The 26,812-nt window shown below is 54.5% G+C and overlaps 2 protein-coding genes across 2 annotated transcripts in view; one reads left to right on the top strand and one right to left on the bottom strand.

The window, feature by feature from the left end:
- The window catches only part of ATP6V0D1 (ATPase H+ transporting V0 subunit d1), a 33,700-nt gene extending 25,277 nt beyond the window's left edge, over positions 1-8,423 (top strand). Inside the window, exons 4-8 of the mRNA XM_054269357.1 lie at positions 1,001-1,080; positions 4,887-4,964; positions 5,550-5,726; positions 6,463-6,540; positions 7,068-8,423. Coding sequence (XP_054125332.1) covers positions 1,001-1,080; positions 4,887-4,964; positions 5,550-5,726; positions 6,463-6,540; positions 7,068-7,229 — 575 coding nt within the window. The 3' untranslated portion in view covers positions 7,230-8,423. The remainder of the gene's footprint in view (positions 1-1,000; positions 1,081-4,886; positions 4,965-5,549; positions 5,727-6,462; positions 6,541-7,067) is intronic.
- Positions 8,424-8,641: 218 nt separating this feature from the next.
- Positions 8,642-26,002, bottom strand: HSD11B2 (hydroxysteroid 11-beta dehydrogenase 2). The gene is made up of 5 exons (XM_054269601.1): positions 25,708-26,002; positions 11,528-11,740; positions 11,082-11,267; positions 10,344-10,481; positions 8,642-9,869 (listed from the first exon to the last, which is right to left on the bottom strand). The coding sequence occupies exons 1-5, from the start codon at positions 26,000-26,002 to the stop codon at positions 9,508-9,510; spliced, it is 1,194 nt and encodes a 397-aa protein (XP_054125576.1). The 3' UTR covers positions 8,642-9,507.
- Between the last annotated feature and the right edge of the window lie 810 nt (positions 26,003-26,812).

Raw genomic sequence — 26,812 nt, 5'->3', positions numbered from 1 at the left:
GAGCCTGCATTGCAGCTGGCTTGTTGCACAGAGCAGAGCACTGGTCAGTTCTCAGCATGGCTGTGGTGTCTGTTACCCACAGCTGCACTGTGTAAGCTGAGACAGATCAGATTTCTCTTTGTAGCAAATTCAGCAAAGTTGGTTACTGAGTGAGAGTTGAAGTCAGGAAGTCCTGTCAATGGGTTTTATTGTACCACTCGTTTGCATTTACACTGCAGATGTACAAGACTCTAGAGCTGCAGCTTGCAGCACCTGTTTGATCTGAAATCTGTGTTCTTTAGGTGGCAACAACTTCTCCAACTCCCTCCCAGGGATACTCTGGCAAAGTATGTAGGGCTGAGCATCCTACCAAGTCCTAGTAATTTATTCTGTCTCCTGTTACTAACTTTCAGCTAGAGAAATAAAAGCCCTTGGAAGAAGTGGAAAATGAGACTGATAGACTTGACCAGGAGAAACAACTCCTGACTCCAACCATGACCAGTGTCATGGGCTATATGAGCTTTGGCATCATCATACCTTAATCCCCACTAAGATATTGTAGGAGGGAGAAGCATCAGCTCCTTGTGTTTCACTGGCTGCTGTCTCACAGGTGCTTAAGCACTCCTGCAGTGCTGTAGCAGGCAGTTCAAAGCTGCCCTGTCACCTCCAGGTGCCTGCATCTGGGATCAGTTTGGGAACTGCTTATGTTTAAATACAGGCTTCTCTATCACTGATGCTGGGGGCTAGAGCTGAGAATTTCTACTGGGAATAAAACCATGGAACTAAGAGGTAAAGAAAGATTTTCATATGAGAACCCCAAAAATTATTATGGCCTAAGGAACCATGGTGGAGCCTGAGGTTTTGAGTCATGACAATTTGGCTGCTGAAGATAAGGGCCAGGCCTAGGAGGGACAAGCTCAACACAGGATGTGCTTCTGCCTGGTATTGTTGAGGAGTCTGGAAAATGCTGAGCATGGCTCTGGTTAGGGGAATGCTAACTCTGTCTCTGGCTCTGTTTCAGCTGCTTTCTTCCAAGACTGCATATCTGAACAGGACCTGGATGAAATGAATATTGAAATAATTCGAAACACGCTGTATAAGGTAAATAAGTCACAGAGCTGCAGAATGGGTTTGATTGGAAAGGGCCACAGTGGGTCATCTGGTTCAACATCCCTGCTCAAGTAGGGCTATCCCAGAGCACAGGATTGTGTCCAGATGGTTCTGGAATATCTCTGGTGAGGGAGGCTTCACACCCTTGCTGGGCAAACAGTTCCAGTGCATGGTCATCCACACAGTAAAAAGATTCTTCCTCATATTCAGGTGGAAGTTCTGTGCATCAGTTTCTGCCTATTGCCTCTTGTCCTAGTGCCCTCTCCTTCCTGAGACAGGAAGGAAATGTAAACTTCCCTATTTATTCCTGGTGTGGTGATTAAACATGGCCAAAACCTCCTTGCATCCATTGGAAAGTAAAGATAACACTCCTGGAGGGGCCTGACATCTGATCACACAGCTCTGCTGAGTCAGGGCACCAGAGCTAGGCAGAGGGGATTTTCTCAGGAGTCTGTACAAGAGATTTTGCAGAGGTTGTGTCTTTGAATTTACTCATGCCCCAGGCAGGCAGGAGAAGTCTGCTCCCTTACCACATGGGTTCAGAGGTGCAGTTAACTGCATTCACAGTGACTAAACTTAAACTTGGTTGAAGGACTCCCATCAGCTTTGCACCTTCTCTTGAGCCCTTCCCAAAGACCTTCCAACTGTCTGCTCAAGCCTTCTGTGGCTGTGGTTAGGGTTAGATGTTCTTGGTAAAGCAGTGTGAAAGATGCAAGCTGGGGAGAGTATTGGCAGAGAGATGTGGAGGGGGCTAAGGATCTCCTTGTCCTGTCTGTCATCTCCTCTGCAGGCTCTGTCTGGTTTTAGCTGGCAGTGTTGAAGCGTGTGTTTATGTGCAGGCTGTGGCTATCGCTCCATCTCTGCTCTCTGGATCAGGGGTGGGATGTAGATTTTATCTGTCAATCTTGTTTTGGCTGGTCACATCCAGCCTGCAGTCAGTGTGACCTCTTCTTGCCAAGAAAGCTATGGCCTGTTTGGAGAGGCAGAGAGCAGGTCAGGCGTGAAGGGAAGGAGGCAAAGGGAGGGAAAAGGAGCGGCGCGTCAGCAGTCATGCCCAGCTGCCTGTGGCCTCTGGCATGTACTGGTCTTTGCTGTAACAGGGAGGGACACCTGTGTGCATAAACACCAGAGCCTTGCAGGGCACAGGTCTCAATGTGAAGCAGGAGGGGGAAGGCAGGCAGCAGAGTGGGCACAGGGAAAAATGGCTGGGAGGGAGGTGGGATGTATCCCTTTAGATCCCAGCTGCCATGTCCTTTCCCATATCCTTTTTGAGGCTCAATACTGCTTTGTAGTCTGCTCTTCCTACCCACAAATGGAAATGCAGGTGCCCGTAATGCCTCAGTGTGTGCTGGCACTGGTTCTTGCTAAAGAGCAGCCCCTGGGGAATTCAGGGGCTCTGTCCGTAACAAATCACAGAGATGGAGTGGAAAAGGTAATTGCTGCCTACAGACTACTTGAAGCTACCTCTCTCCCCAGGGACTGGAAAATGTATAATACAATGTAAATGAGGGAACTAAAATCAGGTCTGAAATCTGCAGAGTGTTGCTCTGAAAAGCACAACAGGCCTGGGACAGATGCCTGCATTCGTGTGGAGTTGGCATGGGAAGGGGAAGTGCTATCTCCCAGACATACTGGAGGCTTTTAAGAAATCTGTGAGTGTGTTGACAGAAGGTTTGAGCAGGATTCATAGGAGGAAGGCTATTACAAAGGCTTCTTGTTAGCAATGAAGGTTCTCAAATGGAAATATGATTAAAATGGGGAACAGAGGTTAAAAATGGTCAGTGCTTAGTGTAGAGTGCAGTCAGCAGCCAAGTCTTGCAATGGAAGTGTGCTGGCATTGTTATCTTTATTGCTGGCCGTGTTATCTTCAGTGCTTACTCCCTTTGTTCTATCTCTTGTTGAAGTGAAGCCAGCTGACTGTTGGCCTTTGCTGGTGACTTTCTTGTAGGAACCAGTTGAAGGAGCTTTGCAACTGGACAATAAAATAAAGCAGGCAAATCAGTGTGGGTAAATGTGGAGTGGTGTATGGGAGAGGCCAGGAGGGAACCCTAACTCTGCTTGTATAGTGAGGGTCTCCTTGTTCCTTCCTACTACTAATTGGAATCTTGGCTAATGATTGACCTAAGCAATTGTCTCTATACAAGGTAACATATTCCTAACAGTAGAAAAGAACTGTATGAGTATCACTGTGTTACTGAATCCATCTGTAAAGTATGCTTGACCTGGACACTATCTCATTCCACTCATCTCAGAGTATGAACAGCAAAACAGGAGATGATGCTAAGGCAGACACATTTAGAGGCTTGGGTATGATGACTTCTGTACAGAAAACTGCAGGAAAAGCCTAGGGTTCCTCACCTGGCAGAGGAGGGTGGTATCCACAGATGACGTTGGAAAAGTCATTGTGGATGGACAGGCCACAGGCCTGTCTTCAGACTAGATTTGAGGACAGGTGAGGCTGGCAGGAGGCAGAGAGGGTGGGTTCATGAAAGGGAAGACCCATTAAAGATTATTAAAGGCAAAGACACCTCTGTTCCTGGGGTGAGGGCTTTAGGATGTTGGAGTTTTTCTTCCAGTTGCTGTCACTGGAAGGGCACCCAGTGCAGCTGTTTACAGACTGTTTCTGTGTTGCATGTGATGTTGGATTTCCATACACTGCTGGATATTGGGGTTCACCTGTATTTGCTTCTAAAGCCTTAGGTTTGTGCATGAGCTCTGATAAGGGCAGAGATTGTGACTGAATCTCTTTACCATGTTCCCTTTCCTGTCAGCCTCAAAGGGCATCCATTATCTATGTCCTTGTTCCTGTGGTAACTCTGCAACTGTTGCTCTGTGCTCTCCTCCACCTGAACAGTGGCAAGTGCTGGAGAGACTTTCTTTGAGTGATGCTCACCCAACATTGTCCTCTTGCACTGTGTGGTAACAAATATTTACACAACACAGTAATCCAGGTGCTTTCCTGGTGCAGAGGCTGAGGGTAGCCAACTTGTACATTCTTGGTCCATCTTAAGTCCTAGAGTTGTTGTGATAAAGCAGAGATTTGTGGTGTCTCAGCATCCTTTTATTCCATCCCTTTGCAGATTCTGCTTGCAGCACTCTGCTCGGGGAGGTGTTTTAATACTTCTTCTGAGAACATTTTTGCTGAACGATACTTTTAGCCATCCACAGCCTTCTTAGGCTCCCCCTGGGAGACAGAGTCATCTTCCAGATGGATTACAGAACATCTCCACTAAGGATTTCCTGGAGGCAGCGTAGCTGTGCCTGGCTGTATGATTTCTGCAGTGCTTCACTTGGGATAGAGACCAAGTGGCCGCAGTGTGAAAAGAGAATTGGAGAGAATGGCTGGTTTCTTTCACAGATGTCCTGTCTCATCTCTGGACTCTGCTTACACAGCGCTACTTTCTGAGTGTAGGTCTTGCAGCTATGGTTGTGTGGCTTGGCACGTTTGTGGAGGCCAGAGCAGGGTCAGGAAACCACGTGAGACTTCAGTAAAATGAGTTAGGCGACTCAAAGGAGAAAAATAGGCTTTAACCTTGCTGCCTGGGGATCTTGCCCACAGTAAGCTCATGCAGTCACTTGAACAAACCCAACCACAACCCTTCATGTCTCTGGCTCCTGGGGAAAGCACAGTCCTTGTGTGGGCAAGTTCACATGGGGCCAGAGTGCCTGTGCTGTGTTACAGAGTGTCTGGGAGCAAGAGAGCAAAGTCTGCCTGCTGTCTGTCCTCTGCTGAAGGGCCCTGTGGGGGAGTAGATGAAGCTGTGTAGAAGAATGCTCATCTCCCTTCTCTCTTCCAGGCTTACCTGGAGTCCTTCTACAAGTTCTGCAAGACACTGGGAGGTACCACAGCAGATGCCATGTGCCCAATCCTGGAGGTAGGTCTGGAAACTTCCATAGCTGGATGGTATTACTGTGATGCTCATCACTCCCTGCTCAGGCCCAGCTTGTCTGCCAGTTGTTAAACATTCTGCAGTTCTTGCTCAGCATCCCCATGCCTGCTTCACCTGCTCACTGGGATCCCTGGGGAACACTGCCTGAGCATGACTTTGGTTCCCCAAGTACTGATACATTAGTTGCCTCTGTGGCAACATCTTCATCCTCTCATGTGGGTGACATGCAGGAGAGCTACCAGAGCTGTTGGAGTCACAGCCTGTCTCCATGCCAAAGCTTACTGTGAGATGTGCAGGACTTAGGAGTAGGGGAGAGTCACCCCTTGATTTGGACAGGATTTGGCTTGTTCCTGGGATGGGGATTTCCTCACCTGAATGCTCCCCAGGTACTGGGCATACTGGGAGAGCCTGCACTTGTAGACTGCCCTAGCTGAGCACTGGAGACCTGTACACATCCCAGGAGCCTCCTCCTGCTGCCCTCCTGATGTGGCTGTGTGCAGAGCAGCACTGATAGCTGCCAGCCTCTGCTAAAGATACTGCATCCCAGCATGAGCCACTCTCTTCCCGCAGTTTGAAGCTGACCGGAGGGCCTTCATTATCACCATCAACTCATTTGGTACTGAGCTGTCCAAGGAGGACCGAGCCAAGCTGTTCCCACACTGTGGCAAGCTCTACCCCGAGGGCCTGGCTCAGCTGGCCAGGGCAGATGACTACGAGCAAGTCAAAAATGTTGCTGACTACTACCCTGTGAGTGCTGTGGGGTGAGGGCACGGGGATTGGTACAAGAACCTGCTCTGCATCAGAGCTTCTTGAGGATCTGGGGAAACCTGTGACTTGACAGCCTGGGGAGAGAGGTGCCAGTCTTCTCTGATGCTGTTGGTCCTGTGCTCTCCTTGGGCAGGACTTGGCTTGCCTGAGATGTCATTGGCTTCTTAGTCATGGCTGTCATTTTAGGGGTGACTGGGAGACAATGTTCCCTGTCCAAGGGTGTGGGGACTGCCTTTACCACCAAACCCTTGAAGTGCTGATGTGGCAGCAGTGACAGGCTCTCCTTGCCTGATTTGGAATGGAAATGTATCTTCAGTGAGAAGTGATGTTGTCCCACTTCCAGCCTTGAGCTCTGGCTCAGTTGAAGGTGAGCTGCTGACCTGGGAGGACACGTTTGGATTTGTCTATGTTCAAGCCACTTTGTGCATGGCTGTGGACCTGTTTGGAGTCAGAGAGCTCAGTGTCCCTTTACTGAGCAGCCTGTGTGTGTGGGCACAGGGATCTGGCCCAAACACTCCAGTCTGTATGTGGAGGGGGTCTGTACCCAATGCCCCTTTTCCTGTGGCTTGAAGCAATGAGAACTGCACATTTTGGAGAAGGGGCAGGACTCTTGGTTTCTCTGTCCTCTGACTTGACAGGGTGTCTGGAGTATCTGTGACACAAGTGCTGCTGAGCTTGGGTACAGGGTATATCCTCATGTAATGTTTTCCTGCAGGAGTACAAGCTGCTATTTGAAGGGGCTGGCAGCAACCCTGGAGACAAAACCCTTGAAGACAGGTTCTTTGAGCATGAGGTGAGTGAGCCCTGAGATGCTTCTTGACATGTGCCATTTGCAAAGCTCCAGGTGTCAGGAAGCTGGTCTACTGCCCTGTCAGCAGTGCTGTGGATGAACAGGATTTGGGGGAAGGAGAAGCATGCTTGCCCTCTGCTCCTGCATGAGAACGGGGGCTGGCATAGTGCTTGGCCTGTTGTCTAACCCAGACAGATTCCAGCAGTGTGAGGAGGCATGTTTGGGGCTTCTAATGGATATTTGGTCCATCAATAGCAAAACCAGAGTGTAATTACATGGAAAATAAGGACTTTTTGTGGTACCTGAGTTATAAATATTTCCCCCTTCAGATGTCAGACTCTGTCCTGAGCCATGTGCTATAGGTTAGAGCTGTCCCAGGGACCTAGAGAGATGCAGAGCAGGATACCTGTGCAGAGCCTTCCAGCCTGCTGGGAAGTCATGGGTCCTTCCAAGCAGCTGCATGCTTGCCTTGACCAACTCCTCCTGTCTGAAGTGAACAAATGACATGTCCTCCTCTGGGCTTTCCCCAGGTAAAGCTGAACAAGCTGGCCTTCCTCAACCAATTCCACTTTGGAGTCTTCTACGCCTTTGTGAAGCTGAAGGAGCAGGAGTGCCGCAACATCGTGTGGATCGCAGAGTGCATCGCCCAGCGGCACAGGACCAAGATTGACAACTACATTCCCATCTTCTAACTCTGCTCTGCTCCTGTCCAACCCTCCCACCCCTGGAGTCTGGACAGACCCCTAACTCCCTGAATTACCCCATGCCCAGACTCCAGGGATGTCCAATCTGTGGAACTGGATCAAATGAGGAAACTGTACAGTTGCTAGTTAAATTATTCAAAAGCTGGAGTTGTGTGTGCTGTGAGATGTCCAGAGGGACCAGTGGTCCAGGCTTAGCCCTGTGCAGCAGGAGGGTCTCCTGTTGTGTATGCAGTAGTCACAGTGTTCCTGTACTAATTGCTGTGTGTGCTTATGCTCATAGAGCTGTGGGGGCTGCCTCTGAGAGAGTCCCACTGCTGCAGAGGAACGGGTCAGGTCTGCCATGGCTGGGGGGCCCTCTGTCAGTGCTCTGCACGTCTCCTACTCAGTGTTGTTCCTGTGAGATGTAGTTAGACTGTGGTTTGTAGCGTACCCCATGCTGCTGTGCAATCCCTGCATCCCCTTGTAGTGAACCCTGACCTGGGAGAGACCAAGCAACCCTGGCCAGGACTGGAATGGAGCCTGTGGGAATGTGAGGGCAGAGCCGGAGTGCTTGTGGAGCACAGTCCTCCCACTCTGGCAGTGTTTGCACTCATGCAGCCTCACTGTGTCTGCAGATTCAGCTCTCATCGGTCTCCCTGCCCTGGACAGGGCTCCATAAGCTGCCTGAGCTCCTTCCTCAGAGCTGTGCAGACCCACAGCTTGCAGTTTACTGACACAACCATGCAAGAGCTGGGGTTCCTCTGGGCTCTGCAGGCGGTGGTGGACCCCTGCACCCCTCCAGGGTAGACATCCAGGCTTCTCCCCTGCAGAGGGTGGATTGGCACTACCATGGAGCTGTACGGCACAGCTGGCCAGGGGACAGAGCAGCCTTAGTCACCCTGGTGGGGGCAGGGATGTCCCAGGCCCTGCCTATCTGTGGTCTAGGGTGGGAGCCAAACCCTGGGCATGGTGTGGCAGCCCTGCTCTTTGCTACTGTGTTCTGGCTAGCTCCTACTTGCACTTGAGTTCTGGGAGATGTGCAATGGCAGCAGACAAACCTTGCTGGAGGGAAACACGCTGGATGCTGCTGGGAGGAAGGATCAATGGAGAGTGGCTCTGTCCCAGCTTGTGCTGTGGTCACCTCTGCAGCTTGTTTTCCTGTGATCCCCTCCTCTCTACACCAATAAATATCTGCCTACTGCACTGTGCTCTCCTGCTTACTTGGGCACCTGCTCCCACAGCCCCAGATGGAGCCTCCATCAGTCACAGGGAATCTGGTAGTTGTGGTGGTGGAGCCTCGTGTGGTTCCTGTGTGAGTTGGGACACTTGTTTGTACCACAGGAATCATGGTACCACCCCATGAGGCCCAGAGTACTCCCTCCAGCCCAAGCCAGGACAGTGCCTGGCTGCTGAGCTAAGGGGTGCAGCCTTATGGGAATGGTCCATAAGGTGAGGGAGCTGCATGGTTTGTCCCTGGTGCCTGGGGCTGTCCACATGGGCCACTGTCACCGCTGCCATCCTTGCCCCAGCAGGGCCACAGAGTCGGAGCAAAGCAAAAGAAAGCTTTTGGCACAGGGCTGGGGAGGAGCAGGGAACAGGCACAAATCCCTCCTGGCAGGCTGAGCCCTTTTCTGGGAGTACCTGTGGCACCTGCTGCTGCATGTGAGGCTCCTGCCACAGTGCTCAGCGCGGTGCCAGCCATGACCAGCTTAGCTCTGCCCACAGGCTGGGCATCCCTGAGCAGCACTGCAGCACTGCACTGTGGAAGGAGACAGCCAGAGCCTGCTGGAATATCAAGAATGGATTTATTTAAAAAGTGACAATCACATAGTTCATCTCATGAAGAGCTCTGCAGCACTGGCAGCCTGTTCTTGGCCCCTGCACTCGTCAGGAGCGTGTGGAGTGTGTAATGAGTGGCAGGGAGGCAGCGGCCACAGGGTCCCAGCCCTGACCCAGCCAAGAGGGGATGGAGACAAACAGCTCTGAGAGCAGTAAGGAAGGTGGTGGTAGCTGAGGAGGTACATCCCAGCCTGTGGTGCAGAGCTGCTGCGTCAGGCGGGGATGGGCCTCTTGGACGGTACATGGTTAGAAAAAATACAAAACCAAGGTCTCTAGAAAATGTTGATTCTTGCACAATAGAAAATAGATCTACCTGATTTTGGAAAGAAATTTGGTTTTAAACGTCTAGTGCTGATTGTTCCCCCAGGGTGCAGGAGGGCGGTGCCTTTGGCTCTGCACGCGCTCAGGGGCCTGCAGAGCCCTGGAGAAGGCCCTGGGCAGGCCCAGGTCAGGCCTTCTTCACATCCTTGTGGTGCTCTCGCCGCAGGGCTCGGGGCAGCTTGGGGTTGATGAAGAATCCTTTCAAGAACAAGTCTCGGACAAAGTAGGGCAGGTAGCGGTGTATGAAATACATGATCCCAAGGCCCTGCCCTGGGTAGTAGCGCACGGCTGGGTTGGCAGCCAGAAGCCCCTCTGTGATGCTGTTCACCACCGCGCTGAGGTCCTCCACTGCCACCTTCATGAACTGGATGAACTGCTGGTTGATCTCCTCCACATACTCCTCACCATAGGCCTGCAGCAGCTCCTGGGGCAGGCTGGCCAACAGCTGCTGCTTGTGCAGGTTCCAGAAGGCAGGGTCACACGTTGTCCCTACAAGGAAACAGTCCCTGTGAGCTGTGTGGGCCCCCCACTTCAACCCCCTTGCCATGGGTGCCAGCAGCCCCAGTCACCCTCCAGCCTCACAGAAAGGTCTAGCTGAGACCCTGGCAAAGACTGCCACGAGGGAAGTACAGTAGTAGCACCATAGTGGCTCTTGCTAGCTTGAGACTGGACCAGGGGTCTTGGACCCTGCCTGCAGTGGGGATGCCACTGTCATAAACGTGACTGAGCTGCTTTGACCAGTCCTAGTGCTATGGACTGGTCAAGGACTTGATCCTGATGCTGTTTCAATCCATCAAGAGCCCAACGGCCACAGGATAGCCACTGTCCCTGTATGGCTGGAGATACTCAGAAGCTGCATGCTTGCACTACCAACTGCTCATCCCATTGCTCCATTTTCTGCCTCCCTGGGCTACTTGTCCTTTGCCCACAGGCACAGGCAGGAGCAGGCACTGACCCTCTTACCTGTTTTGTAGTATCCAGGCAGGATGAGGCTGACTTTGATGCCCCAGGGCTGGAGCTCGCTGCGGAAGGTGTCCATGACCAGGCTGAGGGCTGCCTTTGAGGCCCCATAGGCTGCCAGGCAGGGGAAGGGCATGTCACCTGGCAGGAGTGAAAGAATGAGTGAACCAGTGCTCCAGCAGGGACAGAGGGAAGTGGGGGGAAAGGGCAGGGCTTGTGTGGGGCTGTGTTCCTGGCCCCTGCTTAAGGAAATGGCTTAGGGTTTGTTTTGCTGACAAAACAACTGAAAATAGCTTCAAATTAATGTTTTAATGGGGGGAAAAAAAAGTGGTGAGGGAAGAGGAAATTGATTTTGCTCCCTGTCCAGCTAAAGCTTGGGAATGTCATCCCCAATGGAGGATTAGTGTGTTTTAATGGGCAAAAAATAGGGCAGGGGAAAGGAAGTTGATTTTCCCACCCTGGCTGGGGCTGTCATCGCCAATGGAGGCACATGCCAGCTGGGCTTGGGTTGCCCGTGCTGCCTGTGACCAGGCTGACTGTCCCCAATCCCCCTGGCTCCTCATGTGTTGGTGGCTGCTGTGGGGTTCAGCAGTGCTGCCAGCTCATCCTGGATATTCCTGGTGCCAGTTGGCTGGAAGGAAGGAGCGCCTGGGGGTGGGAATTGCACCACACCATGGGGATGCTCAAGCCGTGCCTGGGCTGAGGGTGCTGGGGGTGCTACACTGGAGGGAGGCTGCTCACCTGCAGGGCTGCTCACGGTGACAATGCGGCCGCCAGCAGAGCGGAGCAGGGGCAGCAGCCCCTTGGTGAGCTCCAGGGAGCCAAAGAAGTTCACCTCCATGCAGGTGCGGAACTTGCCCAGCGGCGAGAGCTCAGCGTCGGCGATGGTGTCATTGAACCCAGCGTTGTTCACCAGGCCCCAGAGTCCTGTGGGAATGGGATGCTTGAAGAGGTGACCTGAATGGGGAAGCCCCACCCCAGGATTTCCAGCTGCTCCCCAGGCTGATGGGGGTCCTGCAAGGGAATTGTAGGGTGCCCCAGGACAAGAGAGCTTGGCAAAGGCTGTTGGCGCAGGGACGCAGCCCCCCGTGGAGACACATGGAGGTTTGCCACTGCCAGGCTGGCTGCAGGCTGAGGTCCCAGGGAGTTCTGTGGGCTTCTGTGAGGTTGCCAAAGGCAGCTCCTACCTGTGCTGTTGGTGTGGGCCTGGATATGCTGCAGGACGCGCTGGATGTCCTCTGTCTTGGTCAGGTCCATCTGCAGCAGCGTCAGCCTCGATGAGCAGCTCTGGCGCAGCTCCTGGGCACCAGGACTCTGCAGGTCCAGCACGCTGGCAAACACCCGAAAGCCCATGATGTCCAAGTGCCTGGCTGTTGCCTGCCCAAAGCCCGAGTCACATCCTGAAAGAGATGGGAAGAGCCTTGCAGTGGCCAGTGACAGCCTCTGTCTGTCTCCAGCCTCCAAAGATCCCCTAGCTCTGCCTCTCCAACCGCAGGAACCAAACATCCACCCCAGCATCAGTTTTCCTTGCCTGAGCACCACCTCGGCTCCACACCCTGCTGTGGCTCCTGACTCACTAGGATGTGACCTTGCCCTGGGGCATTTGGAGGTCATGGAGCTGCTCTGTTTTCTCTCCCTTGCAGGAGGAAGAAAACGCTCCCTTTATCTGCAGCCCCATCTTCCCCAGAGCTGCAGGCAAACCCACAGAACAGCGCAGAGCCCTGCAGCGAAGCGGGGCCATCAGCCCTCAAAATAGCCTCTAAAAGCTCCATCAAGCACCATTCATAGCTGGCATAAGGCTCCGTGGGAGACTTTTGCCGAATGCCTTTCGCCTCCCAGAAAGTGATCAAGAGGCAGAGGACCTCTTCGCCTGGCTGAGGCATGAGGGAATTAAAAAGGGTGAGGGAAAATAAAAGGATTCTGGTCTACTCCTGTTACCTTTCATCCTTCAAGGGAGCATCCAAATGGGATGGACCCCTCGGGAGAGTACTGGTGCTCCATGCCCGGTCCCAGCCTCATTTCCTCCATCCCTGCTCAAACAGAGGCGCCACAGGTGACACTGGCACCTGCAAAGCCACCATCGGGGTGGCTGGGAGACAGCCCGGGCTGGAGCTGGCTGTTGCAGAGCGGTGACAAGGCCAGTGGCCAGGGTGGAGCGGCCAGGATGCAAACAAACAGCAGCAGCAAGGTACAGGCTGTTCCCGGGGCCGATGGCAGCACTGATAGCTCGGGGAGTCTGTGCCACAACCGCTGCCCAGTCACATTAACCATTAACAGGAGAGCGCTGCAGGGGCAGCCCCATGGCCCTGTACCCTCCTGCCCTGCACCTTTGGGTGCTCGTGGGGACATCCTGAAAACCGGCCCTGTGTGGCACCTGGAGCCACCCCGAGTGGACACAACAGTGGCCCTGGGGACTGTTACCTCACGAGATTCAGCAACCCTCCACCAGCCTTTGGGGGTGAGAGGTGGGCATAGGGACTGGCTGCCTCACTCTTCCACACCCCCAGGCTGGGATCAGGCACAGCTCTTGGGGTGCCAGCTAAGCATCAGTTCAGTGTCTCTGTCCCAGTTCCCAGCTCAATTTTACTCCCTTGCTGCGTCAGAAACCTGTAATTAAACCTCTGGCCAGAGGCCAGAGTGATAACACAGCCCAGAGGTGCTCAGTTGGCAGGAAGGGGCTGCAGGGGCCTCCCTTTCCCACACAACACCCCACACTCATCATGGATGTGTGCCTGGTTGGCTCAGCATCACCCCAGCATTGTCCCTGGCATTGCCCCAGCATCACCCCCAGAACCCTGGTCCGCAGGGCATGCTGAAGGAACAGCACATCCACCTCTCCCCTCCCTAGGAGCAGTGCATACTGCCAGCAGACAAACAGATAAGGTGCATTTCACCTTTCCAAGCAGTGCAGGAGAAAACTGCAATAAAGATAAGGTTTAAAAATAAAAGTGCTCGTGGCCGCAGCCTCACCATGACGCAGCTGACAGGAGGGTTACCTGCAGTGCTCCCATGCAGCTGGCAAGAAAAGCTTCCAGTCCAAACATGAAGCTTCCTATCACCACGTAACTCTCAAAACCCCGGGAAACATCCCAAAAAACTGAGAGCCAGGTTTGCTGGCTTCTTATGGGCAAGTCTGGCAAGGAGGTAGCAAACACAGCCACATGCTGTCCAAGTCAGGCAGGGTTTGTTTTGCCTTAGAGGAGCAGGGAAGTCAGAGGGTTTGTTTCGGAAGTTCTAATTTATTCACACACATACCAAATAAAAAAACTCCTGGGAGGCTGGCCGGAGGCCCAAGGCCAGGAGGGTGAGGATGCTCTGGTGTTATTTAAGGTCTCCGCTGCTGCTCAGCTTCCCATCCGCTGTGCTCAGGCATGGCCAAGAGTGCAGGGAGGGACAATGAACCCCCTGGGCCCATAACACGTGGCCCCAAAGCATGGCAGCTTTCCCAGGGCCATGTTCACTCCCCATGGCCACCAGCACATGAGCTGCTGGCCACGCCGGAGCTGGCACGGGAGCCATTGCCGCTGGCCCGGCCCCGCCGGGAGCGCTGGAGCCGTGCAGTCTGTGCAGCCCCAGCAAGGCTGGCGCTGGGCTCGCTGCCCTCCCAGGACGCTGCATCACGAGGAGATGCCGGCGCCAGTTCCCCCCGCCCCAGCTCCCAGCTTGCCAGCTGGTTTCACAGTCCTGCTGGAGGGAGGGACGTGGTCAGATCAAGCACAGGAGCCCAGCACTGGGAGCGCAGCAGAGGAGAGCAGGTACCTTGAAGCCCCCTGCATCGCATCCCCATGGACCCTGGGCCAGCAGACAGAGGCTTTTGCTGCAGCAGGAGCAGAGCAAAACCCGAGTCCAGGTTGAAAAATCCAGCAACCTTGCACAGGCTCAGCAAGCCGGGACAAACTCCTGCACCAGGGGCCGGCCGGACATTTCCCAGAGCAGCAGGTCAGCAGCAATTCCTGAGAACTTTACAAAAGCTCCAGCCACTTCAGCGGCTCCCCAAAGAGTGAGAGATGCAAGCCTCCACTAGAATTTTGGCATGACAAGCCCTGATTTTACTTATCTTGAGCAAGCAAAAAGGTTTGGCCTCCAGCATCATCATAAGGGGTGCCCTCCCACCCACTCGGGGAGGGAAAGAGGACTGACACCACAGCATCTTGCATCATTGTCCAGAGCTGCTCCTCACGGTGACAGCAGAGCCACCGCCGGGGCTGAGCTGTGCCAGCTGGGCAGCTCCCAGCCAGCCTGCACCGCTCGCCTTCCTCACTCCAGGAGCCGGCCGGAGCTGCAGTCCCGGTTTGGTGCGGACACATTTCTTTCAGGTGAGTCAGGCATGGCACGCTCTGACATTTTGCTGTCTCAGGTATTCACCCTGCTCTCCTGCACCAGCACCAAGGCCACCATACACAGACATGCTCAAAATTAGTGCTACAGTTTTCTGATTGGAGCAGAGAGGGTCAGTAACACGGCTGTGACCCGGGAGCTGATGAACCACAACCACCTGCCTGCCCCTGCCCCCACTGCTGGCACGGTACGTGATGGAGGGCTGGCAGCACAGGTCTGCAGTGCTCACCCCAGCACAACCTAGGAGTGACTTTCCTTCCCCAACTGTGAGCTGAGTCCCCATCCATGAGCCATGAGCTGTGCAGGCTCATTCTGGAGCTTTGGAATTGCAAGCTGGGCATCTTAAGCCGAGTTACAAGCCTTCTTCATCCCCAAGCCATGAACTGTGTACATCCTCAGCCTCATCCCTGAGCCATAAACTGAGCACCCTCATCTCTGAACCAGAAGTTGTGCATCCTTATGACCTCTGTATCCTGAACCATGCACAACATGTGAGGACCAACGAAAACTTAAGCAGTGAGAATCATCAGCTTGGCTAAAGAATTCCCATGTGCCTGCAAAACTGCCCAGAGCCCGTTGGGTACAGTGGCAGCTCCCTGGATCTGGTGCCTCCACAGCCACCCCAGCTGAGGACCCTGGTGTGGAAGCTGAAGAGGGGTTGCCCCAGGGCTGAGCACCCTTGTGATGGACCAGCTCCCCCATGGTCATCCTAGCAGTGTGGTCAGTCAGCAGCCCTAGGGCTGTGCCCCAGGCACCTGGCAGCAAGGCAGCTCAGGCACCCCGTGAGGATGCTCCATCTTCCACCGACTGGGAGCTTGCCAGCTGAGTTGGGCATTCAGAAGGACATCATCCCCTCCACCCCCATCAGCTCTGCAGCCCCTTGCCTGGGTGCTCCCTGCTGCTCCTCAAATCCCAGGACATCAGTCCCCCCTCCCCAAAGAGCTTTAGAGCTGTGTGTCCCAGCACCCTGTCCAAGAGGCCTTGCCAAGGTGGAGCTGTCACCAGGCTCAAGGACACCATCAGTGGGGCACCAAGGCCAAATGATTAACATGCTGAGCCACTTGTTTCCATGGGCTCAAGCTCAGACTCTGCCTGGGATGCCAAGCTAAGTGTGTCCTTCTGGCTCTGACAGGATTCACTGCCATCATGGATCCATGGATTCTCTGGGCACAGTGTGGGATTTAGCAGCACTGAGGGAGGCTCAGCTGGGTGCCTGAGCAGGCACTGATCCCAACTCAGCTGTTTGTCTCAGCTCCATCCTGGGAGTGTGACCACCTCATGGGTGCAGAAGCACAGGACAAGGTGGCACCAGCTGGGGATGGTGCCATCAGAGGGGATGGCAGTCCCCCAGAGGAACCCAAGGAGGAGATCTTTGCACAGTGCAGGTCCAGGCATGATAAAATGCCCAGCAAAATCTTGTGTGGGCAGGACAAGGCCCAGTGGCCAACACCTTCCGGATGCTCACACATTTGGAGCAAGGAGTGATAAAGGGGTGATGTCAGCCCTGGGCAAGAGGGAACAAATTCTTGGCAGGGCACAGGATAGGGAGGGGAAGGCAGGAGCACCTGTCCCCACAGCAGCTGGGCCACCACAGCCACGCACTAGCCCTGGCTCCCCAGCCAGGCATGAGCCACCATCTGCCCACACCCAAGGTAATTCTGTGGGAGTGGGGCTGGGAAGGGGCACCCACAGCCCCCAACCCATGCAGAGTCATCACTGTTCACAGGAAACACCACCCCAGCCACTGGCTTGCATGGCATGCCATGTCCCCATTCCCTGTGGGAGCAGCCCTCGTGCCCAAGCACAGGCAGACAGGGCTGGGGTAGCAGCAGGCCCGGTGATGTTACTGCTGGTCCTCAGCACTGGGGTTCAGGAAGCCACAAGCCTAATTAAATTAAATTAAAGCCAGAAGATACCTTTAGGGATGACCCAAATCCCATCCCCAAATCCCTAGTGAGTGGATAATGCAGGAGCCCCCCACCCAAGCAGCCTGGCTGTGCATCCCTGCAAAGCCTCAGCCTCCTTCCTGAGCAGGACCTGAGCCAAGGGGGGCTCACACTGCCCCTGCTCCCCTGGGACCACCCCCCTGTGTGACACAGTCGGCACAGGCATTGCTGATGGCAGGATAGACACGTCCCTCCAACAGGTCCTGTGGGTCAGAGCAGGGGTCAGACAAACCCTCAGCCCCACAGGGAGACTCGTGACAGAAGGCAGAGCTCAGAATGCCCATGGCAGGGGGTACATGGGTGACCCACCCCTCCGTGTGTGCCGGGGACAGAGCCAGATGGTGTGAATTACAATGGATTAGCCAAGTGTTCCTGGGGCCTCACAGTCATCACCTCCACCCGGGAAGTTATCTCCCACTTAACAAAGAGAAGGGGGGAAATGTGATTTTCTGCCTAGACAACCAACACAACCAGACAGAGATGACGTGGAGCCCCCAGGCCAGTGTGAATGCACCCACAGCTTCTGGATTAAAAGCCATTTCTCAGGAGCTTTCCTGGTGCATCCATATTGGGGACTGATTGCACAAAAGCAGCTGGGCAATAAGAAAAGTGTCAGGGGCCACAGCCCTCCCCATCACTGTCACTAAAAGCCACCCAGACGCCTTCTCCCCCACCAAAGCTGTGAGCAGCAGATGCTGCTTGCCACCAGTGGGGCTAATGAACACAGGAGCTTGTTAATGCCCTGGGACAGCAGGACAGGAACGAGCCCAGCCACCCCCTGCAATGCAAGGCTAGTGCCTGGGGGGATGCTCAGAGAGGCTGGGACCCAGGAATGAACCCAGCCCTGGCGTGGCAGTGGCGCTGCTGCGGTGAGCAGTGACCCTGGGCTCACAAGCCGGCACAGGTGGGGGGAGGAAGTGCCACCCCCAGCCCCGCTGTGACACTTCGCAGAAAGAGAGCACAGGAATTTCCTAGAAGCAGCCGCTCACCGCACACCGGGGCTGGATGGCATCTTCCGGCAGCTGCTGTCTCCAGCGAGGGGAGATCCTCTCCCCAAAGGGAGCAGTGAGACTCTCACAGCCAAGAATTTCATCTTGCAGCAGGCAGGGATACACGAGAGAAGTCAGCAGCACAGCCATCACCCTGCACAGGCTGTACGTGAGAGCTAATCTGGGATGGATGGATGGCCCTCCAAGGGGAAGTTGTGAAGAGCTATGGTGATAGCTGGGTTAATAATCACCCTCAAAGGGAACATGGTGAACTGGGAACATGGAGCTGACAAAGCCTCGAAAGCCATCCATCAGGAAAAGCTGTCGCTGGGAAGGACACCCATGGCCCAGAGACAACTTGACCAGATCACTCAGGATCAAGTGCCACTCAAGATCAGTGCCAATGGCAAGCTGGCACTGGTGACACATCCACCTGGGCTCTTGGAGAGAGAGACTGGGTAGGAAACAGGCTGGGAAGCCAGAAAGCTCCACTGGCTCTCTGTAATATCTGGAGATGCTCCTGGGGAATAAGGTGGTGGCAATAAAGCCATGGCTGGGGCACCTGCTGGAGGGCACCTCTAGTCTGCAAAAGGGCTCTCCAGGGACTCCCAGCAGGCCAGAGAACCAGCAGCCAAGCCCCATATCCATCCCTCTTGTGTGCTAACAAGCAAAGAGAGGCATTAGGTCATGCCTAAGGTCTGCTACAGGCAGGGCTAATCCATCCACAGGCAGCTGAAGGGAAGAACAGCTCTTCTACATGGACCACCATGAGCCATCACCACCCAGGGACGTCCCAGGGAAGGTGTTTTTAGCCAGGACAGCAAAGCACCACAGCCATGGCATGACCAGGAGAACCTCTAACCACACGGTGGGACAAGTCAGCTGTGGGAGAGCTTTGAAGTGCCACCCACACAGCACTGTGGGCAAGTCACAAGTGATGCCAGCAGGGACAAAGCCATGCTGGGACAGTGCTGACCAAAGCACTGTCAGAGCAAGCCCAGGGGATCACCATGTTAAGCATCTCAGAGTTTGCAGCACCCCAATAAGGCTACAGCAGTTTTAATGGAGCACTAGGGGTGATATTTAGGGGTATTTTGGTGATGAGATATTTCTTTGCTTGTAGGGTGCCAGCTCATCACTCTCCTTGTCACAAGAGTAAACTCCCACCTCATGCCACAATCCCAAGCAAGCAGAAGTGGTGCAAGCCCTGCCCATTCCCACATCATGATGGTCTCTACAGCTGCACCAACTATTTTCTTTTGCAGCTTCCAGATCCATGTGAAGCGGGGGACTTTTTTTTTTTTTTTTTTTTAGAAACAGAGCAAAACACTTGAGCAAACACCAACTGAGCTTCTGCCAAACAGCTTTTGAAATACACTGAGCTGTTCAAGCCCCCAGGCTCAGAGCTGTGCCTCATGACATCCTCAACCCACCTGCCCTTTCCATACACAGCTCAAGTTGTCCCCTCCTTACACTTCACCTCTCTCACCAGCTCTTCAGACTAAGAGTTTGAGTGTCATAAGGCTACTTTGGTGCATTTTCCCCAAAATACATCAAGGTGGCCCTCCAGGCTGATGTGCTTGGACATAGTTGTTCTGACCCAGGCAATGCCAGGGCAGCACCCACACGTGCCCTTCAGCTTAGGCAGAGCCCAGCACAACAGCTGAAAGAGGGAGACAGAATTCATCCTGGGATGGCTGCATACCCCGGGTTGGAGCTTATCCCCACCTGGACCCTAGAGAGGAACAAACATTGGTCACAGTGGGTTACTCATGACAGGATGAGGCCCTTGTAACCCAGAGAAGCTGCAGCTGCCCCATCCCTGAAAATGTTCAAGGCAAGGTGGGATGTGGCTTGGAGCAACCTGGTCTAGTAGGTGTTCCTGCCCATGGCAGGGGGGTTGGAACAAGATGGTCTTTAAAGTTTATTCCAATCCAAACCATTCAGAGCTTCTATGATTCTGAGAGGCCAGACTTTCAGAGCTGCCACAGAAGACATCAGGGCAGGTACCTGAGCTTTCCAACCCATCCCTTCTCTCTGTTCCCAGCCTGCCTGGGAGTCACTTGCCATCTGGCTCCACAGGGTCAGCCACCCAACAAGAGGAAGTGCTGCCGCAAAGCCTGTAAAGCCAAAAACTGCTTTTCAAGATTACAGCCTCAGAGCCAGCAAATCCCAGGACAGCGCCATGTGTGACAGGGAAGCCAGCTCCCGAGGGGGAAGCTGATAAAGCTCAGGGGCTGGCAGCTCTCCAGGGGAAAAGGAAGCAGAAGTGATACGTTGCACATACAGGCTGAGACAGAAGAATGGGAGATGGTGGATATACCACAGCCACTGAGGGGAGCAGGAAAGGAGGTAACAGGCACATGCTGTTAAGAAGAAAAGCTCCTAAACTGTACCTGTAGCAACATACTGACAGCATGAGGGCAGTTTTTCCACCTTATCATAGAAAATTGAGCACTTTCCACCTTAATATAGAACAGTTAGGTCAGAAAGGACCTTATAGGGTCATCCAATTCCAGCACCCCTGCCATGGGCAGGGCCACCTTCCACTAGCACAGGTTGCTCCAAGCCCCATCCATCCTGGCCTTGGAGGCTCCACAGCAGTACCTCCGATCTGAGGTGACAGGAGGGACATCAGGAGGTGAAGAGGTACAAAAGCCCTGCAGCCTTTCCTCCTCAGAAAAAAAAAAATCCCCTCCAGCTGGAGTTTTAGACCAGCACTGAAAGAAGACTATGGGGAGAAGGCAAGGATTTGGTGGAAACACCTTGAAGTGCCCCCTCAAACAAAACCCTGGCTGGGAAAGTCCACCAATCCTGTGCTGTGCTCCCAGCAGTAAAAGCAGCAACTGGCTCTTCTGTAACCAGATCCTGGCTTGAGGGGAGCTAGACTCAACAGTGGGTAACCCAATCCCAGACCTCATTAAAAATGTGCTGCTCATTGGACTAGAGGGCAGCAACTGCCTACACTTCTCTCCTCCCGAAAGCATCCGTTCCCATCTGACAATCTCATTTCAGCAGGGAAGTCTTTGCTTTGTTGCTCTCATGTCCCCACATAACCCTGAGGTTAATCAAGCCAGCTTGGGTTTCTCTACCAACTCCAGTCTCCCACAGTATGAAACCTCAGTGCGTTTTTCCTCCTAATTAGCTGTGCTCATCATTTTTGGTTAACGGTGCTAAAAACTCCCACCTCAACAGGTCTGTGTCATTAGTAGGCTTCAAAAGTGCTTATTTTATAGATAAGTGAGAAAAAGCCGAGCATATCTATCCACATGCCTGTGGTGAGCAGGGGTAGGTATCTATTTCTGAAGAAACCTCACGTGGGAAAGAAGAATCCTAAATCCATGGAGGGCTGCTGACAAAGCGGGGGGAGAGCTTCAGCCCTGCAGATAGAGGCAGAAAAAACAGCTTTCCTGCTCTGTTCCCAAAAGCCAGCAGCAAACCCTATAACTAGAGTTAAATGTTGCCTTTTTTTTTTTTTTTTTTTTTTTAACTTCAAGCATACCAGGAATTGCTTGTATACCAGGGCTGGAGTTCGGGTGTTTGATTTTGGTCCTGTCCCACCCCTCAGCTTGGAGGCAGCAGCTGCCTCTGTTGTTAATTTTTAATAGATTCTGGAAAAATCAGAGCAATTTCAGGGAATAGGCTGATTTTCAGCTTTCACTTATAGAATCACAGAATGGTTTGGTTTGGCAGGGATCTGAAAGATCACCTGGTTCCAACCCCCTGCACTTAGGCTGGGGAAAGATCCCAGGTACCTCTGAGCTGGATCACTGGCTCCAGATGCAGAGTGAAAGTCACCTATGGAGAGCTGCAGCAACTTTGCACAAAGCATTTCTCACAGCAAGGCTGCAGGCAGGCTCAGCCCCAAGCACAGGCTGTGACTGTGCTCTGCAGGTGCTCTGGCCATGCTGTGGTGCAGAGGTGCCCATCCCAGAGCCAGCCCTGAATCCTTGACCCCGGCATTTCTCAGTCACCTTGTTTAGCTGGAAAATAGATCTAAGACAACATCAAAGTCCAGACTGCTTTTTTTAACCACAGAAAGGGATTTACCTTCATGGCAGAAAGCAAGAGTCCCAACATCTGGATTGAATCACTCAGTCCTGCTGCAGCCAGCAGATGCTTCAGCATCTGTGGAGTCCATGGGAAACACTGCAGCACTGCAAGTTGCAAAGCCTCTGTTAACCTTGAACATGATCTGAAGCTCTGACCCATTTCAAGTTGTTAATGGGCCATGCAATTGTAACAAGAACACTTCACCAGGAAAGCCACACTTTCCCTGCAGCCAGGAAGGAGGAGAGAGGTGGACAGGGCAGGTTTGGGTCTGGGCAGCCTGACCAACAACAAGTTTTGCTCACAGAGATGATTTGTTGGAAGACAGACCAATCTGCAGGTGCTCCTAGCTTCCTTCACAAGCTGCACCAAGGAAGAGCAAGGATACAAGAGACCCAGACTACTTCTGTCAAGCAGCAATCCTGATGTTTGATATTATTGGAGAGCTAATTCAGGTACCACCATTATAGACAGAACAACAATTCACTGTTTTCAACTTTCCATCCAAGCTGAAGCATATGAACCAATATCATAACTCCTGTCCTCCTCTGCTCTGGCAAAGCCCTGCAGGCAGGCAGACTCTCTGGGCTGATTTGCATTTGGTGCTTTTCAAGGATCTGCAGTAAATCGGGCAGTTGGCTACTGTCCAAAGAACCACCCCACACAGTCACACAAGGCAGAGCTACACAACAGCAAGAGGCTTCTCCAGCTGCTCAGTGCAGCCCTGGGATGCTCCTGGCCATCCCTCCACCACCTCCAGGCACCCAGTTGTGTTGGATGGTTTCAACAGATGCACTGAATTCCACAGGCATCTGCTAAGATCACAGGAACCAAAGGATGTTGTAGGTTCATGTCTAAACTGACCCAGCCAAAGCCCAGCCTTGCACAAAGCACTGCCAGCCTGAACCTGGAGAGGCCAAGAAATGGCAGCTCGTCACCTCCCTCCAAGACTGTTCTTGCAGACCATCAGCCCTGCCCTGCTCCAGAGGCTGGACTGCTTTTTGTATCAATTCCCAGTGGGAAGCAGTATGGGATGTAGCACTCCTCCTCTTTGTTCACACAGCTCTGAGAGGTCCAGTGGCCCTAAGAACACCCAGCAGTGCCATTTCACATTTGGGAAGGGGGATGCACACACAGACCAGCTGTTTGGTGTTTGGAGCCAGCAGCTCTCAGTGAGCCACTGCCCCCACTGGCCCACAGGTGCCAGCCAGCAGCACAGCACCCTGGAGTGCCCTGTCACACCCTTGGTGAGGGATGCCAGGTATTGGCTGCCTTGCAGCTTCCCCGTGCTGGGTCAGGCTCTGGGCAGGCAGCTGCCCATGCCAACCCTGCCCACACTGCAGGTATGTTTGTACCTTGTGGTTTTCTGAGTTTGGCTAAAGCCTGTGCCAGGTGTGGGCTCATCTTTAAGGCAAGGGCAGGCTCAGGACAGCAAACCAAGGGAGGCATGGAGGTAGCTGCTGTCTCCCTCCCAGCCCAGGCCAAGCAGCTGATTTCCTCTCCCCTCCTCATCCCCACCATCCTCCTGGGGCTGACCTCTCCCAGCCCCTGGCTGCACAGGAGGGCATTCTCCTCCTCCCTGAAAACAGCTGTTACATCTCCTAGAAATACAGGATTAACACTTTCCTCACCCTCTGCCCCCAGCCAGGCTGCATCCACCAGAGCCACGCTCCTGGAGAAGCTGGACCATAGGGATGCAGAACAAAAGCCCCAAGGTCACAGCCCCAGACAAACACAGCACTGCAGGGACTAGTGACCACTCACTTTGCTAGCCCAGGGGATGCCTCATGGGAAAGCACAGCATCCCTTGCTCCCCTCTAGCAGCAGGTGGCTGCCCATCCCTGCTCCAGCCAAACCCCAGTCCCACGTGCAACAGTCAAAATGCAAACCTGCAGCAGATGGGAAACGCCACAACTTTCCAGCCCCTGCTGCTACCACAGGGTCAGCAGCTTTGCTCTGCAGCAGCTCTACAGCTGCTCTGCTATTTTCCCACTGAGCTGCACAGTTAGTTTTCCTTCAATCCCTGCCACAATTAAGTTTTATTTAGCCAGTGATGTCCGAACAGCATGTGGGGCTGGAGCATCGCACGCAGAGCTCAACTTAGGGTTGTTCCTGGAGAGAGTGGGCAGCTGGAAGAGCTGAAACTCATCACCTGGGAGATAGAGCAGCACTGCAGCCACCTTAACTTGCCCTAGATAAGCATCACTGAACCTGCTGCAGGATTAAGACAGCGGCCAAGATGTGTATACAAGGAAATGATGCCCAAAGATTTTCAGGCTGAAACCTGCACTGCTCCATCAGGAGGGGACTTTGAGCCATTTCTCAGTTGATCTGCAAGGTCCAGCACAACACACAGCATGGCAGAAGTTCTGTCCCTGACCTCACACACCTTCAATGAGGCCCAGCATTGCCAGCATCATGCTTTTGCTGCTCTCTCTGCCAGGCTTTGCTTCCCATTGGCAAGAGGAGGAAGGTCAGGCTGCCTTTCTGCCCGAGCTGATCCTTCCAGGCTGCTCCCACAGGAGACACGAGCAGCTACTCAATATCTAGTTGGCTGGAATTAATCCATAAAAGAATCAGGCTAATTACTATGCAAATGCTCAAGTGAGGGATGCCATCCCCAGCAAAACAGCCCTCACATCTGCCCCTTGGCAGGCACTTGCCAGAGCAGCAGCACGGAAACGCCAATCCCGCACCGCGGGCTGCGCCTCGAACCTGTAAAACCACAAAGTATTTACAGCCAAGAGCAAACACATCAGAGCTGCAGAGGTGCCACCTCAATGCACTGGGGCAAGAACACCTTGTTCCAGTCACTGACTCACTAATTATATAGGCAATGCCAGGGAGCCAGGGCTGCCAGAGCTGGTGTGCCACAGGGCACCTGGGAGCGCATGGCTGTCAGACATCCTCCCCAGGCAGCCCTACCCTGCTGCAGCTTTGACCTTCACTCAGTTGAATCATTCATTCATCCACTGCCTTGCTCCTCTGATCTTCCTCCTCCAGAGAGGATTCCCTGCACTTCCTACTGCTGCCACAGAACCCTTCAAGCTGGAAGGGGGACCCAGGTCTTGCCTTAATTTTCTAGGAAACAAGCAAACTCCTTTCTCCAGCTTCAGCACCTGCAACCCCGCACAGACATCCCCACCAGGATGCAGGCTCCTGTCCTTGGGAGCACTGCCAAGGTCATACCCAGAAGTTTCCCTCCCCTCTGCATCCACGAGGAGCCAGCAGCACCTTCCAGGCACACCTGGAGCAAAAACCACCCCAGCTCCAGCACTTCCTCCTCATCTCTCCACTACCATTGCCTCACAGCAGTGCACTGCTGACCCTGGCTCTCATCCTGCAGTTCCACTGCCAGGAGGAAGGAGTGAGAAACCATGTATATACCAAGATATCCTAAAGAGCTTCAGCCAGCAAGACAGAGCTGTGCAAAACCTGGGAGCATAGCACATTCTCTAAGGAGCTCAGGACCACAGAGAGCTTTGGACCAGGCAGCCCAAAGAGGAGGCAGGCAGCAGCTGGGCAGCATTTCCCAAGGATACCCACACAGTGGAGGACCTTGTCGCCAGCAGCTCCCTGGATGGAGCTCTGGATGAAGCAGTGATGCTCAGCACTAGGTAGCCAGCCCTGTTGAAGTCTCTAGAGATACTATGAGAACCTTTCCAAGAACAAGTACAACTGCAGAGGGGAGGAAGGGAAGGGGAGAAGAGGAGAGGGAAGCCCTTGGACCAGCCGACAGGGTCCAAAGCCAGCTCTGTCCCATCTAATCTCAGGGCTTCCAGAGGAAGCAGCTCTCAGCATCATGCTGCAACTAGTGGTCAACACTCGAGGGGCCATTGCAACTCCCTGCTTCGCGGGGCAGATACAGCCTGGCCGGTTCTGCTTGGACGTGGAAGAGGATGAGGGATGCGCTGGCAGCGGTGGCTGGTCCCCAGCGGGACCCCACAGACAGCAGCGTCCTGCTGCCTGCGGGACACCCCACTCCGCTCCCCGCCGAGCCCAGGCGGTGCCGTCGGGGCGTCGAGGCCGTGTCCCCGCACTCACCTGTGACAAGGACGGCTCTGCCCGCCACCGGCAGCAGCCCGCGGGGCGCCGCCCGCCACAGCAGCAGCCCGGCGGCGGCGGCGGCCAGGGCCAGCCCCAGGGGCAGCGGCAGCCAGGCGCGGCACAGGCTCTGCAGCGCGGCCAGCAGCGCCAGCGGCAGCACCAGCCCCCGGCCCAGCGGCGGCCCCAGCCCCCGGCCCGGCCCCGGCGCCCGCCGCGCCGCCCGCAGCGCCAGGCTGCCGGCCAGAGCCGCCCACAGCGCGCCGTGCGCCCAGCGCTCCAGCCCCGGCTCCATCCCGGTCCCGATCCCGGGCCCGGCACGGCCCCGCCGCTGCCGCTCGCCCGCCCCGCCGCGCCCGTTTATAGCCGCCCGGCGGGGGAGCGGGGCGGGGCGGGACCGGCCGCCGCCAATGGGAGACGGGCGGGACGGGAGCGCCGGGCACCGGGAGCGCCGGGCACCGGCAGCCGCGGGCACCGGCACCGGCAGCGGCGGCCGGGGAGGGGGGAAGGCGGAGCACTTTGGTACCCTCGGCTCGGCTCGGCTCGGCTCGGCTCGGCTCGGCTCGGCTCGGCTCGGCTCGGCGCGGCTCGGCGCGGCGCGGCGCGGTACTGCGAGGCACGGCTTGGGACATCGTGCTGCCTGGGTAGGCGCGGCTCGGCTCGGCACGGTTTGGCTTGGCTCAGTGCTGCTCAGGATATTCTGCTGCCTAGGTAGGTGTGTTCAGTGTTGCTTAGTCTGGCATGGCTCAGCTCAGCTCAGCTCAGCTAGGGTCCATGATGCCACTCAAGTAGATTCAGTTCAGCACAGCTTGGGGCATTTTGCCAGCTCAGTAGACATGGCTCATCTCGGTCAGCACAGCTCAGCTCAGCTCAGTCCTGCTCAGGACATTTTGCCACCTAAGTAGGCACAATTCAGCTTGGTCCAGCTTGGCACAGCTCAGCTCAGAACAGCTCAGGACACCATGCCACCTCAATTTGCACAGCTCAGCTCAGCATAGACCAGGAGATGATGATGTGCCAGATAGTCACAGTTTGGCTTGACTTGGCTTGGCTTGGCCCAGCTGAGCACATGACATTGCGCCACCTCAGTAGGCACAATTCAGCT

This window comes from Melozone crissalis, unplaced genomic scaffold, assembly GCF_028551555.1.
Source record: "Melozone crissalis strain CALT ecotype California unplaced genomic scaffold, PUWL_Pcris_2 ptg000007l_1, whole genome shotgun sequence".
NCBI classification, from domain to species: domain Eukaryota; kingdom Metazoa; phylum Chordata; class Aves; order Passeriformes; family Passerellidae; genus Melozone; species Melozone crissalis.
The sequence above is the reverse complement of the archived record's forward strand: the minus strand, read 5'-3'. Positions and strand labels throughout refer to the sequence as shown.